Source organism: Mustela erminea, chromosome 13 (assembly GCF_009829155.1).
Source record: "Mustela erminea isolate mMusErm1 chromosome 13, mMusErm1.Pri, whole genome shotgun sequence".
Taxonomy (NCBI): Eukaryota; Metazoa; Chordata; class Mammalia; order Carnivora; family Mustelidae; genus Mustela; species Mustela erminea.
Window position 1 is genome coordinate 19,630,873 of NC_045626.1, and position 14,464 is coordinate 19,645,336.

General features: G+C 41.4%; 1 protein-coding gene across 15 annotated transcripts in view; it reads left to right on the forward strand.

Moving 5' to 3' along the window:
- TCF4 (transcription factor 4) overlaps nucleotides 1-14,464 on the forward strand; it is a 348,714-nt gene that overhangs the window by 320,842 nt on the left and 13,408 nt on the right. For all 15 annotated transcript variants that reach the window (XM_032311422.1, XM_032311430.1, XM_032311426.1 and 12 more), the window contains one exon: nucleotides 875-1,078. In XM_032311422.1, coding sequence (XP_032167313.1) covers nucleotides 875-1,078 — 204 coding nt within the window. The remainder of the gene's footprint in view (nucleotides 1-874; nucleotides 1,079-14,464) is intronic.

Sequence of the window (14,464 nt, forward strand, 5' to 3'; positions counted from 1 at the left end):
CTGTATCCCTTTTGAGTTCCCACTCCCCTTTACACACATGCTGGTGATAATAGAAAGCACTGGTAAGGGGCACCTGGGTGGCTCAGTGGGTTAAAGCCTCTGCCTTCAGCTCAGGTCATGATCCCAGTTTCCTGGGATCGAGCCCCGCATCTGGCTCTCTGCTCCGCAGGGAGCCTGCTTCCTCCTCTCTCTCTCTCTCTTTCTCTCTCTCAGCCTACCTGCGATCTTTCTGTGTCAAATAAATAAATAAAATCTTAAAAAAAAAAAAAAGAAGAAGAAGAAAGCACTGGTAAGAAACACTGGAAAAATAGATAGTACTCAATAAGAAATATATATAGAAATAAGAAATTATAGTCTGCAGGCATTTACCTGTCCCTGACTTGGTACTTAGCCCTGTACCATATGCTATAGAAGAGGTGAAGGAAATATGCCTCTGAGAAGGAAACGAAGACAATTTAAATGGGAAACTACAAATACATCGTCTACCCATTGTTAATTTTTTGAAAATTTTAATCAGTGCCTGCTAGAATGTTTCTCAAATTCTATAGATTTTTTTTTTTCCTGAAGTAAATCTAAATTTTCTTTCAAGCTAGTGGAATATAGTATAGCATATGTACGTTGTAATGTCCTGAAAGAATTACAAAATATACTTTGCTCGTGAAAAATAACACTATGATATACCATTAACATTTTTCACTAGTTTCCTTGAAAGGTCAGTGTTTATTTTTTATTATTGTTTCAAGGAAACACATTTTATTGGAAACATATAATTCAGAAACTCAAAGTATGATTTGTGTCAACTCCAGTTTTACTTCTATAACCTATGCATGCATTTCAAACTAAATCAAATTTCACATCATTCATTAACCAACAGCAAAGCCGAATTGAAGATCGCTTAGAAAGACTGGATGATGCTATTCACGTTCTCCGGAACCACGCAGTGGGCCCGTCCACAGCTATGCCTGGTGGTCACGGGGACATGCATGGAATCATTGGACCTTCTCATAATGGAGCAATGGGTGGTCTGGGCTCAGGGTATGGAACCGGTCTTCTTTCAGCCAACAGACATTCACTCATGGTAAGTGAGGAGATTTGTAGACTCTTCAGTTACTGTATAGAATTAGAATTTCAAGTATAATACCACTGCTGTTGTTTCTTCTTTTTTAAACAGCTTTATTGAGCTGTATCATTACTTACCTGCATTCTACCCATTTAAAATGTACAAGTCCATGTGTTTGAGTATGTTCGCAGGGTTATGCAATCATCACCAGAGGCTAATTTTAGCATGTTTTACCCCCTGAAAAAAGAAAAGAAATTCCCATGCCAGTAGTAGTTACTCTCCAACCCTTCCTCTCCCTGGACCTTGGCAATGACTAGTGTGTTCTGTCTCTATAATTTTCCTATCTTAGATATTTCCTACCACTGGAATCATACAGTATGTGGTGGTCTGTTCGGACTGGTTGGCTTCTTTCAGTTCGTGTAATGTTTTCAGCCTTTATACATATTTCACCTTGTATCAGATCATCATTCCTTTTTGTTGCCAAACAAGATTCCATTGTATAGGGATACGTTACTATTATCCATTCACCAGATGATGGATATTTGGGCTGTATCCACTCCTTGACGATAATGAGTAATGCTCCTATGAACATTGATATACAAGTTTTTGGGTGGACATGTGTTTTAATGTCACTTGAGTATATACCTAGGAGGACATTGCTGGGCCATGGCCAGTGTTTTAAATTCTTCATCTTAGTGACGTCACCTACAAGACCCAGCTTGTTTGTACATGTTGTATTACTGGCATTTCACATATGAAGAGGTTGAAAGTTTGTTATTATTATCAAAGAACCCAAATCAATGTCTTTTGATTCTGTGTGTGGGAGGTAGGAATATGTGGTGTGTTTATCTGTCTAAGGATATGGGGTAGGACTGTGTGATTTAAAGATATGATAGTTTATCACTGCCTATTTATGAATAAGTTGTTTATTTAAATAATATTTAAACAGATCTGTCTATATTACAACTGGAATTTCAATTCTGCCCATTGCGTTTGGAAACAATTTGGGAAAGCATCCCCCTTATGAAAATTTGGATTTTTTCAAAGATTTATTTATGAGAGAGAGAGAGAGGGAGAGCTTGAGTGCATGGGGAGGGGCGGAGGGAAAGCAGGAGAGAAACCCTAGCAGACTCCATCCTGAGCGCTGAGCCCCTGTGGGGCTTAATCTCAAAACTCTTGAGATCATGATCTGAGCTGAAACCAAGAGTCAGAGACTTAATGGACTGTGCCATCCAAGTGCCCCAAAATTCAGAATCTTCTTAACAAAATGTTAAGTGATGACAGTAGGGTGACTGAATGGTGGAGAAAGTATTACTAATGATTCTGTGTATTCTGCTGCTTATAAACTCCTGCTTGATCAAGAAACACCTTAATGTCCTCTTTTGTACCTGTAGGCTCTTAAAAAGCTGCTTGGATGAAGGTCTACCTTCTGTTACCAACATAGCATCTCTTGTTTACCCATGATTCCAAAAGGGGAATGCAAAATAGGCACAGGTTCTTCTGAGGCTTGTTAAGTTCTTGCTCAATAGGATTCTTCCGTCCTCCTTTCGGTTTCTCTTAATAAAAGGCTGAGATTGAGGGGACCATCCTGAGTGTTGTGTTATAGAAACCTGCAACCAATTTGAAACCAAAAATACTGGTTTATAAATAGAAGCAATGAACTCACTTCTGAAACGTGGAAAGATATTTCTGAATGCCAAAGCTCAATCTTTTTTTTTTTTTTCCTTTTTTTGCTTTTCCTTGACCTCTATCCTAAAAATTCATCATTGAGTAAAAATTGTTTGTCTATTCATGGCAGTTGCTAAGAGTTTACAAAAGGAAAATATAGATGTTAATTTAGCTTGGCCTCAGGTAATGTGTTAAATACACTTGGGATGCATATAATATGAGGTTTTAGTTTGTACAGCTCTTTTCTTTTTAAACTACAATGTTTAAACAATACTGCTTTTAATTAAGAAATCTGGCTTTATTAAAAGCCAGATCTGTGACTTACAACCATTCCTCTATATCTGCTCTCAATCAAGAGAAAAATGGTTTAATTTCTGGAGCTGTGTTCGTTTTGCATATGTTGAACGGGCGCATTGCTTCAGAAACAGTTTTTTTCCATAAATATGTAAAGTTTGCTCTTAAATACCAGATGTACGTTAAGTGGTTCTTTAAAATAATAAACGACACGTAGATGCTCTGGGGGGACTGTTTGACCTTTGGGTTGCCTCCCCCTTGAGTCTGATTCGAAGGCCGGGATCAGAGGGAGGGCCCAGAATCCTCTCTGGAGACGGGAAGTTGGCCTGACCTGGCTGGAGTGGCCAGGGAGAGGATGGAGCAGAGCAATAATAGAAGAAGGGAAAGAATCAGCCAATATTACACAAAGCATTTTTGATTTGGTTTTGAAAACACTCTGCAGAAGCTAGAAAGCTGCTAGTTTCGCTGAGGAGGAAAAGCTCCTACTCCCTTCTCTGAAGGCATTTACAATCCAGTCCGGGGCAACCTCAGAGCCAACTGGGTAGTAGAGTCAAGTCCAAACACGTGGCACGGCCACACCCCGCCACCCTCAGAACCCCCCTTTCTTCCCAGAAATACCCGGTAGACCCACGGAGGCTGAAGTTGCCCAGCCTGAAACTCGAATGTGTGTGAAGCAGATCGGATTGTCATTTCTTTCCTTGCGCAAACCGGTATGAATTTTCAAACAAAAACATAAGAACAAAGGAAATAGTTTTTGAATTTAGTCAGTCTGAAGTTAGCCTTTGACCATTTGATACATTCCACAATAAAAAGGAAGTTGAAGGGGAAGGGGAAAAAAAAAAACCCTCCCCCCCCCCCACAACAACAACAACAAAAAAATTCAAGGAGGATACTGGTAATGTTTTCCACATTTGAATTTTAATACATGAAACAGGCTATAAAACTCTGGCCAGCTGCAGTAAATAAAGTAGCAGTGGGAGGTATGCACCGGAAACTGTGCTGCAGAGAACACTGGTGGGTGTTTCTTTCCAACGACACACCTTCGTTCGTTGTTCTGGAGTAGAAGCCTGTTATAGTAACTTCAGACCCATCCCAGGGCTAGTTTTGTTCTGAGCAGATCTGCTTTATAATTCCCCTTAATAATTCCTCCTGATTAAAGAATAGACAGCTTTGAATTCTCTTGACCTCCATCCTCTTTCGCTTCCTCTCTCCCCGCCTTCTGAAAATCAAAACAAAATGGCTTGATAACTTGGAAGATGATACAAGCATTTCTTTCTGCAGCAGCTTGAAATCGTGGTGGGGAAAACTGGTTCTGCCTCGGCTGTTATGTTATCTCATTTAATTGCTAACATATTGTACTTAGCTTTTGATTCATAAAATGTTTTCCTTGGAGTTCTGAAGTAGGTCTTCAGTGATTTACTAAGTATTAGTGTAATGAAAGGAAGTTTTTTTTTTTTTTTTTCACAGCAGCATGGCTCTGCTAACGTGAATGTTGGAGACTTGCAGGCTTTCTAGATGATATTTGGCCGTGCTCTTCCCTGCCCAGAAACCTTCACTGGCTTTCTATTATCTACAAAATAAAGACGAGTTGATTAAACCCCATTACCATTTACCAAAAGCCTTATGTTTAGCCATTCCAATACGCAAAACTGTTTCCAGCCAGACCAGTCTGTGCAAACGACCAGAATTTGCCCTTTGCGTTCTCCTTAGGTAGTTCTTCCATGTCTTTAGGGCTTGGGCTGCCCTACTCACTTCCCCCTTGTCCATCTCATTCCCACCTCTTTCAAGCCTCAAACTCAAATTCTGCCCCTTCCAGGAAGCTTCCTTGTCACCTCCACCTGTGACTGTCCATTTTTTCCCCTCCTTCTGAGAGCTCTGTGAATCATACTATTTTCTTACCCAGTCATGCAAAACTATATATCTTTTAAAGGCCTGACTTTGCCCTTACCTCCTATCTGGTAAATCCTTGAGTACCATGTCTTACATTAGGCGCTCCGTGAGCATCACCTCAGGCTGTCTTCCCAGGAGCCCTTTAAGGGGGATGGTGATGTCCAGTTGAGGAGTTGGTCGAACGGGCCTTCTTGGGTTCAGGAGCTCAAGTCTGGAAGCCAACCTGAAACTCAGGAACACTGCCTTCGTGTTCCACGCCCTTTGTTTATTACCACGAGCCCTCCCCAGAGATGAGCTCTAGCTGTGCCTTTCCGGGTAAGAGCTTGCGATTTTCAAATCTTGATAAATGCTCCTTGATGAAAGAATTTCCAGGCACCCCTTGGCCAAGTTCCTAGGGCAGCTTTTTACCCAAATGCAGAGTTAAAGAATTTTTCCTCCAGTGCCGTGGTATGCTAGATTAAAACCCACACTGTCTGAACACTTCCTCTTAAATCAGCATATCTGGGCTAAGTGGCACAAGGTGTAAACTCTCCTTACTAGGGTCACGAAGTAGTAAATTTAAAATTATTTCTCTTACCAAAAACCACCCACGTTTCCAACAAGAGTCAAAGCAGAAATCTCTGAATGTGGGAGAATAAGGAAACAGGTGGGTTTGTCACGAAGCTAATTAGACTTTCTTACCCAGGTAGAACCCCCTGTGCCTCAGATACCTCCCTGGTTAATCCTGATAGTAAATCATTAGGTTTTTATGAATTATTGTGAAATGACAGTTCTGTAAAAATGATTCTCTCCAGTCTTCACTCAGTATTCAGATCCACAGATGAGACCTGAAAGCAAAGCTTTCAGATGACCTAATCTCCTCTTTTAACTGAATAAGAACAAAACCCACATCAAAAATGTCTTCCTGTGACTCTGTACGTGCTTCTGATTACTTGCCAGTAGAGTCAGCAATGAAGGGATCACTTAGCTGAAGATTTCCTTCACAATTAACATATAACATTAGTGTGGTTCCTAGACCCTTTTTGCTTAAAGTCCATTTATTCATTTCCAGAAACATTTATCAAGAGTGTTTCCCAAATGTGAGGCTCTGTGCTAACACATGGTCTCTGCTCTCCAGGGGTTCCCAGTTTAGTAGAAAAGGAAACATATTTAAAAACAAATTGCTGTGGCAGTACAGGAAACCCCATCCGAGGGCAGGGACGCAGCCCTCTGACCTGGGAGGGAAGGAGGCCGTTGTTCTTGGTAGAAGAGTAGTGGTCGTCTTCGTCTTCTTCTTCGTCTTCTTCTTCTTCTTCTTCTTCTTTTTTTTTAAGATTTTATTTATTTATTTGACAGAGAGAGAGAGTTCACAAGTAGGCAGAGAGGCAGAGAGAGAGGGGGAAGCAGGCTCTCTGCTCAGCAGGGATGCTGAGGCAGATGCAGGGCTTGATCCCAGGACCCCGAGATCATAACCTGAGCCGAAGGCAGCAGCTTAATCTGCTGAGCCACCCAGGTACCCCGAGTAGTGGTCTTCTAAGGATCTGTTGCTCTAGTTGACTTAGGGTACAGGAAACCTTTAAAACTTCCCACCCACACCCATCCCCCACAGCATCCCTGAGACCCCGTCCTAGAAACCCCAGGTAGGGGTGTGGCATGCATTCAGAAACCAGGCATTTCAACTTGAGAAAGAAGAGGGCAGAAAGAAAGAAAGAAACAAAGAAACAAAGAAAGAAGCCATGCATTTCAGATATAAGCTAATCCTAGCCCAGTTTCCCTTTGTTCATGTAACATTTTTAATTTCAGTTAAAAAGAATTTATCAGAAGAAAATGCATGGGGCGCCTGGGTGGCTCAGTTGTTAAGCATCTGCCTTCGGCTCGGCTCAGGTCATGATCTGAGCCCCGGCACCGGGCTCCCTGCTCAGTAGGAAGGCTGCTTCTCCCTCTCTCACTCCCCTTGCTTGTGTTCCCTTTCTCGCTGTGTCTCTGTCAAATAAATAAATAAAATCTTTTAAAAAAGAAGAAGAAGAAAATTCATTAGGTGATAAAGCACCTTTTTGTATTTGATTGACATCTGAACATATGAGAACGTTTACCACTTAGGGCCTCATAAGATAACAACTTAACTTAGTTTTGTTTCATTTTTCTTAAGAAAGGACGATGGAATTCTAGATTCTAAAAGCACCCCAAAAATCATTTAGCCCATGGCCCTTATTTTACTGCTGAAGCCCAAGGCCCAGAAAGGGGGAAGTAACCCAAACATGGACGTCCAGTAGTTAATGGCCAAGCTTGGGTAGAAACCAGACAAGCCAGCAGGGAGAACAGCACTCTTTGTCGCAAACACCACACCACTGCAGTGAACTTCCTCTCTAAGCCAGCACCATAGCAGTTTCAAAACTGTGGCTGAGGCTACAAGGAAACCCAAGAAAAAATTATTTTGATTATTTTATTGAAGTGTAAGTCACATACCATGTTATCTTAGTTTAGGTGTATAACATAGTGATTCAACAAGTCTGCATTACTCAGTACTCAACATGACAGAAACCCTTGGCTCCTTTTAGTTGTTCCTTGGCTTCATGCAACAGGAGACAGACATGGGCAGGCATGTGGTATCTCGGGCAGCATTTACTGATACATACAGTCATGATAGTGGCAGAAGTCAGAAAATGCTTCCACGAAGGTCTGACCCATAGAGGCTTCGCCATCTCTGTCTTGCTCCTCTAACTTTCTCACATTTTGACTCCGTAAAGTCGCATGTATATTTGAGCAGATGCCGCATTTCTAAGCAACTATTACCGTAGACTCTCAGGGATCTTATGTATCCTCTCTATCCAAATCCCCCTAAAATCCCCTGCCAAGCAGTCATCCAAGGATAAGTAGCTCTAAATGACCACAAAGCCCGTTTCTATCAAATGCTGGGAAATTCTTCTTTATGTCCAGCCCAAATTTACTTCTCTCTGCAGTCCTCATTTTTCTGCCTACTGAGGTTACCCCTAAGTCAAACCCAACAAATACATTAGAAACTTAGAGTTTTTTGAAAATGGTCTGGTCAGTTGTTTTTTTTTTTTTTCTCTAGACTAGATATTTTTATCTTCAAATATTTACCACTACCCACCCACCCCACTCCCCCAGTTAAAGTTTTGATTTTATGACTTTCCAGTGCATTCTCCCTATTTTAAAAGGAATGCTTTCTTTTTCAAGGACTTTTTAGCATGTAGAGTCTCAAACCAAGCACAGTGCTTAAGGAATCATCAGGGTGGGCTAGGGTGGGTCTATTACCAAACCCATTCGATATGCTGTATATTCATTTAAAGATCCTCACAAGATCCTATTAGTCATTTTTGATGCCTTCATCATCCTGCTGGCGGATACTGAATTTCTAATCAGCTGAAATCCATAAGCCACACGCATCTCAACTACCCTTGTGTGCGTTGTGTTGTACTGTTACAAAACTTCACGTTATGCCTTTGTGGGTTTTTGTGGGGTTTTTTGGTTTTGTTGTTTTGTTGTTTTTCTATACCTGTGAATTTCATCCTGCAGCTTCAGTCTGTTTCCAGTTGAAAGCTCTTCTTTAGGTCCTCATTCGGTCACATACTCTGCCAACACTGTCGTTGGTTGTTTCGATGGGTGCCATTATTGCCCTTAGCAAAGCCATGAATAAAAATGTTAACTAGAGGAGGACACAGAGCAGAAGGCCTGAGGTTCAAGGCTACAGACTATCTCTCAATGCTTACATCATCCTCATCCTTTGGGTTTAATATTTCAGCCAGTTACGTTCAACTAATTTTACTCTCCCACTGTCCGCCTTCTCTCATTTTTTCCTTAGCATTATCACAAGACAGCGGACATGTGGCATTTCCATGAATGAGGAAGTGAGGTTTGTCCACAAAGACTTGTTCTTGGTGGAACCAAACTGAGTTTGAGAGGTCATTGCTTCTCTTTCAAAGCACTTCGAAACTATCTTTTAAATAGCCTGTTTCAGAATTTCACTCAGGATCTTAGTCATCTCCGCATCTTTCCATAGCTACTATATAGAAACTAATGTAGGTTTCTCTCTTTGATTAAGCAATTTGCCTATCTATAGTGTTTCACCATCTATCATAATCTCCACAATTATATTTCTGAGAGCAGACTAGCAGACTTAACTGACTCAACTTTTTAAAAAATCTATATCAATAGTGTACTTTATTTTAAGAAAACTTAAGGAAAAAAAGAGGGAAGAAAAAACTTGAAGAAATTCTTTTTATTTTTTTCAAACTTTTCCTAGCCTGTGGAGATAGTCTTGACATCCTACATATGTAAGCTTAAGGTGGACAATTGGAGGATTTCGTGTATGTGTATATTTTGCCAAATGATCACCACGGTAAAATTAGTGGACACCTCTATCCTCTCACATAATTACCTTTTTTTGTGTGCCTGATGATAACTTTTTTTAAGATCTACTCTTAACAACTTCCAAATATCTACTAGAGTAATTACTGTTCCCTTGTTGTACATTCAGTCCCACAGTCTATTCACTTTATAGCTGCAAGTTTGTACCCTTTGACCAACATCTTCCCATTTCCCCAGCTACCGCTCTTCTACTAGCTTATTTCCTTGAGCTCTTTTTTTTTTTTTTTTTTAAGAATCTACGTATCACGTATGAGAACATACAGTATTTGTCTTTTTCTGTCTGACTTAAAGACATTCTCTTAACCGTGGATTAGGTACAGCAGCTTCAGAAACCTGGAACTCCCCATTTGACATTTCTGCATTCACGTAAATGAAAGTCAAGAGGTTTTAAATACAACCATAGCAGTGGGACCACTTGTGCTCCATTGATAGCCCCTGAGATGAGGGGTTAGGATCTGTTGTGTGGGCAGATCCCACAGCAGTAGGTCCAAACTAGGTAGATCCCTTCTTCACCCCACCCCATCAATACCTGTTTCACCCAAAACAGGTCCTGTGACCTGGAAACAAGATAGTCTCTGTTGGACTGTCAAACCCAAAAGATTCCCTTTCTCCACTTCTAGGACAAAATAAGCCTAGTTCCCCAAATTGTTTTTCCCCTAAAGTATGTGTTTAACACCCTGGTGTCATGAACTTTATTTTATTTTATTTTATTTTATTTTATTTTTAAGGTGGGGAGTATATCCTTTTTAAGATTTTTATTTATTTATTTGACAGAGAGATCACAAGTAAGCAGAGAGGCAGGCAGAGAGCAGGGTGGGGTGGGGAGCAGGCTCCCTGCTGAGCAGAGAGCCCAATGGAGGGCTCGATCCCAGGACCCTGGGATCATAACCTGAGCCGAAGGCAAAAGCTTTAACCCACTGAGCCACCCAGGCGCCCCATGAACTTTAAATGAATAAAAACAAAAACTGGTTGTTTTCCCCGCTTTCAAAATATAAAAGCGTATTTAAAAGATACTCTTTGGCCTCATTGTATTTTTATGATGTCTTCTTCTTAAATAATAGAGGAAAAAGCAGGTAGATGTTTTGAATAGCATAGTCACTGTCATATTTTTAAATCGAACTCTTCTTGGGGACAAGGACACAATGCTGAACTGTCCATAGTTTAGAAAAGGCACAACCCTTGCATTTTAAAAAGGTGGTATTATCCTTGTTTCCTCAAGAAAGCAGATTTTTGGGGAGGAAAGATAATATTGTATATATTAGCAACTATACAGATGCTCATTCCCTCATTCTGTGTCTTCTGTGCTTCAGATCCTTTGGGGGTTATGAAATGTGCACGAGAGTCTCTGATCCTTTAGGCCTTTGACTCGGGGAGGGGGGCGATAACACAAGTATGTGTCTGACTCTAATGCAAGGTGGAATGATGAAGTGACCTAACAAACAGTTCAGAGAAGGACGAACGTGGTCTAGCCTTAGGAGACCTAAGGTTTCCTAAGAAAACCTTCCTGCAAAAGGTGTCATGGAGCTCATATTAGCGTCTGTGTAGGATCTCAGCAGTTAGGAACGAGCTAGAAAGGGCATTGCAGAGCTATCAAATAAAGTGATTAAAAACAGATGCAGAAAATAAAGGATCTCATATGCCCAAATCTGATGATGATACGGGCTGGGCGGCACCGGCCGGACAGCCTTGGGTGGAAAGCCCCTCCCCCTCCTCAGAGTACAGCAGCTCCAACAATTGGCTCAAATATTTCACATGAGAGTCCACAGGAAGAGCGAGTTTTCATGTATATTTTTTACATCCAAATTAAATTAACTCATGGAATTTTCCACCCTTAGGAATTAAAGTAGCAGCTCATGAAGTAATTCAGTTATGTCATTCATACCAAAACAGAAAATTCTGGAGCGACTTGGCACTGTTTAAAAGCTGAGGCTAGGCCTTGGCCATTTTATATTTTTTCAGAATCTGTGGTCGTTGTGTTATTTTAACTTTTATTGTGGCTGTAAATTTTTCAAATCAAAAGTATCTTAATTGCTTAGAAAATAGAAGTGTAAAATGGGCTCAAAATAAGAAGAGGTTTTAGGCAAGGCAGCTTTAAGAGGGAAAACCTAAAAAAAAAAAAAATGAAAAAAATTTTTAAAAGCTTGAACGTCGCATTTCTGAAACACGAGGATTCTACCTAATTGGCTGACATTCACAGTTGTACATAATTATAGCTTCCTCTGCATCCATAAATCATCTTACAACTACGAAGTTGAGTTGAACCAGAAGATCTCTCCAGTATTAGGTAAATGACATCTTCTGGGTAGCACTGTCCTGATACAATAACCACGTTCATTTCCAGGCAGCTCATTGGACACACCGTCGAAAACCAGGGTATCGAGTTTCCACATTTTAATTTCACGTTTGCCTTCTCCCGGACTCCTGCACACGGACGGGTCTCGTTTGGAGCCGAAAGTGTGTGAAAGTTATGGGGGAATGGTAGTCTCTGGGTAATGTTTCTGTGAGCTGCCCAGATTCTTCCCCCTGTAGTCTAGATGGGAAACAGCTGGTTTTTGTTTAAAAAGCTGTTTTGCGAAATGTCTGAATCTTGAGGTGTAGAACTGAGGTCACCAGTAAAAGCAGGTGCTCGAGAACAAGTGAGAATGACTCTGGGGGCCAGCCGGCCTGTAACCTTCTGCAGGGTACTTCCTAGCACAGGAGAAGTGTTGACGTTGTCCTCTCTGTTTAGCACACAAACAGAGAGAAGGAAGCAATCGCATTACCGGTGCTATTAGGAATTGAGTATGTTTGAACGTAGCCAGCCCTTGAGTGAATAATTAGCTCAGTCTGAAAGAAACCAAAATGGTGATTTCCCTTGCAAAGCTTCAAATACAAAGGTCCAAGATTCTGGCTTCCTTTGGATGTTGTAAGTGCGTGAATTTCCTCTTTAAATACACCCACAGTGAAAGAACTAGCATTTCCAGTAAGTGGTACCATAACTGAGGATGTCCTGCAACTCCATGGACACAGTCTAAGGGCGAAAAGAAACCTGAAATGGCAAGACCAGTACCAGGGCAGTTTTGAAAAAGGCAAAGAAAGAAACATGTGGAATCACTAAAGGCCAGTGCACGTCAGATATCCACCAGTCTGAAGATGAAAGGAAACAACCCCCTCCCCTGGGAGCTGGAGGTTATTAGCAGCTGTTTATCCAGTCGGGAATAGAGATTAACATTGTAACTTTTTTTTTTTTTAAGAACTAGAGGAGAATTTGTTTGGGAAGTTGGCTCTTCATATCAAGTCACAGTGCATTGCCAAAAAAAACTTCCTTTCTCAGAACTCATGTACGAGAGTTGAGCAATGTTATGATTCTCTGAGAATCTCTGGATTACCCAAAGTCTATCTCCATTAAATGGAACAGAAAAGGATAGAGAAATGGATGGATGTCTGCCATCCACACATTCCCTTGAACTCTCGGTGTGAAAAAGGCTGCTTACGGTTTCTCCAGCCTGCCTCTGCAGTGGGGGGCGCCCTTCCTACCCCCCACATTCCCCACTGCCCCCCAGCTCAATCTTTACCACTCTGAGACGTACCCAAATGGATTTTGTACGTGCCTCCTCCTTATAAAATGCCTTTTCGTGACACACTGGGGAAGCTATTCAGTACCGTGTGGGAGCTTCAGTCTCAAGAAAACAAACAACATAGTTGGATATTGGTATTTTCCCCCCCGATTTAATGCTACTCTTAATGTCATTTTCTTTTATTAAATCCTTTCTTTTGCTTTTGATCTTATTTATAGCAGAGCCACTGGTCGTATGGAAACTATTATTGTATAGCTGGGAGATGAAAGACTTCACTGCAGTTAAATACAAGTGAATCATTTGGGGCAATAATACACACACACAGCGAGGTACCATTTGTGTCCAAAATGCCCTGTGTTGTTCACTTTGTAGTAGAGCCGGTGAGGTTTATAATGGGCTTTACAAAAATCTGCCTTTTGTCCAAAATATGTACTCTGACAACATGAAAACATGTTCATATGCAGCCCTTAGCTGCGTCTTCATATAGCTGTAATATCAAAATAATGCCACTTCTTGATGTAAAAATAGAAACTTCGATTTAAAGTTGAAATGTTACCTCATCGATGTTGTGTCCGTTTAAAAAAAAAAAAATTTAAGTAATTTGTATCAAAAATCTCCCCGTCCTTCAGAGCCTATCTGAAACGCCACCTCCTTGAAGAAGTCCCTGGTTTCTCAATTTGGAACATTTTTGCCCATCCTTTGACACCCCACCCAACCTGGTCCTACCTCATGACATTCACTTTCTTTTGTCTTAAATGGCTCTACCATTAAGATGTAGGAACCTGTAAATGATAGGTGTGTCTATCGTTTATCATTTCTCCTACACATACCTAAATCGTGCCTTGCACACAGCACACATCTTTGAGGCATTTGTTGACAATGTTCATTTTTTGATAGAAATGTGCAAAACGTATAGTTGACCATGTCAAAAGGTTTTTGATTTCAGAAACAGTCTCACAGGTTTGTGCCACGCGTGTCGTCATTGACTATTTACAAAGCACCCAATTGCACGTTATAATATATAATATTACAGTGCTACACAGTAACCTGTACACCCAGTCCCTGCCCTTGGGACTCTTCCATCTCAAGACAGGGATGGACTTTATGCATGGCAGAAAAACAGAAGCATTGAAGTGTATGTCCTGCCCTATCAAGCACTGTCCTTGCGTGAATATTCACGGGGGGGGCGGGGGTGTCCCACAATGAACAGTCAGGGGAGAGCCCTGTCTGGGTCCAGCCATGATGAGCGCGCTGGAGACCCAAACAGCCGACAAAGAGTGCGAAGACGGGTCTCTGTGGGACTAACAAAACAGAAGTGGTTGGTGAGTTGTGCAGAGGAAACCAGCTCTGGGAAGCAGAACAGGGAGGGCTTGGCTCAAGAGCCTTGCCGATTCGGGAGTGAATGCAGCACATGGGGAACCATGAGTGGGTAACCGAAGCTGGAGATGCAGGAACTTGGAAACAGGAGGGAACTGGAAGGGTCCTCCGGTGTCCAGGTGAAGGACACAGGTGCACAAGGTATCGATCTTAGACTTGATCCACAGAACGATGGAAAGCTGACATGCAAGGGTTATGGGCAAAGAGTAAATCATTCAGAAGGGGAATATTTAGGAGGTGATGGGAAGGG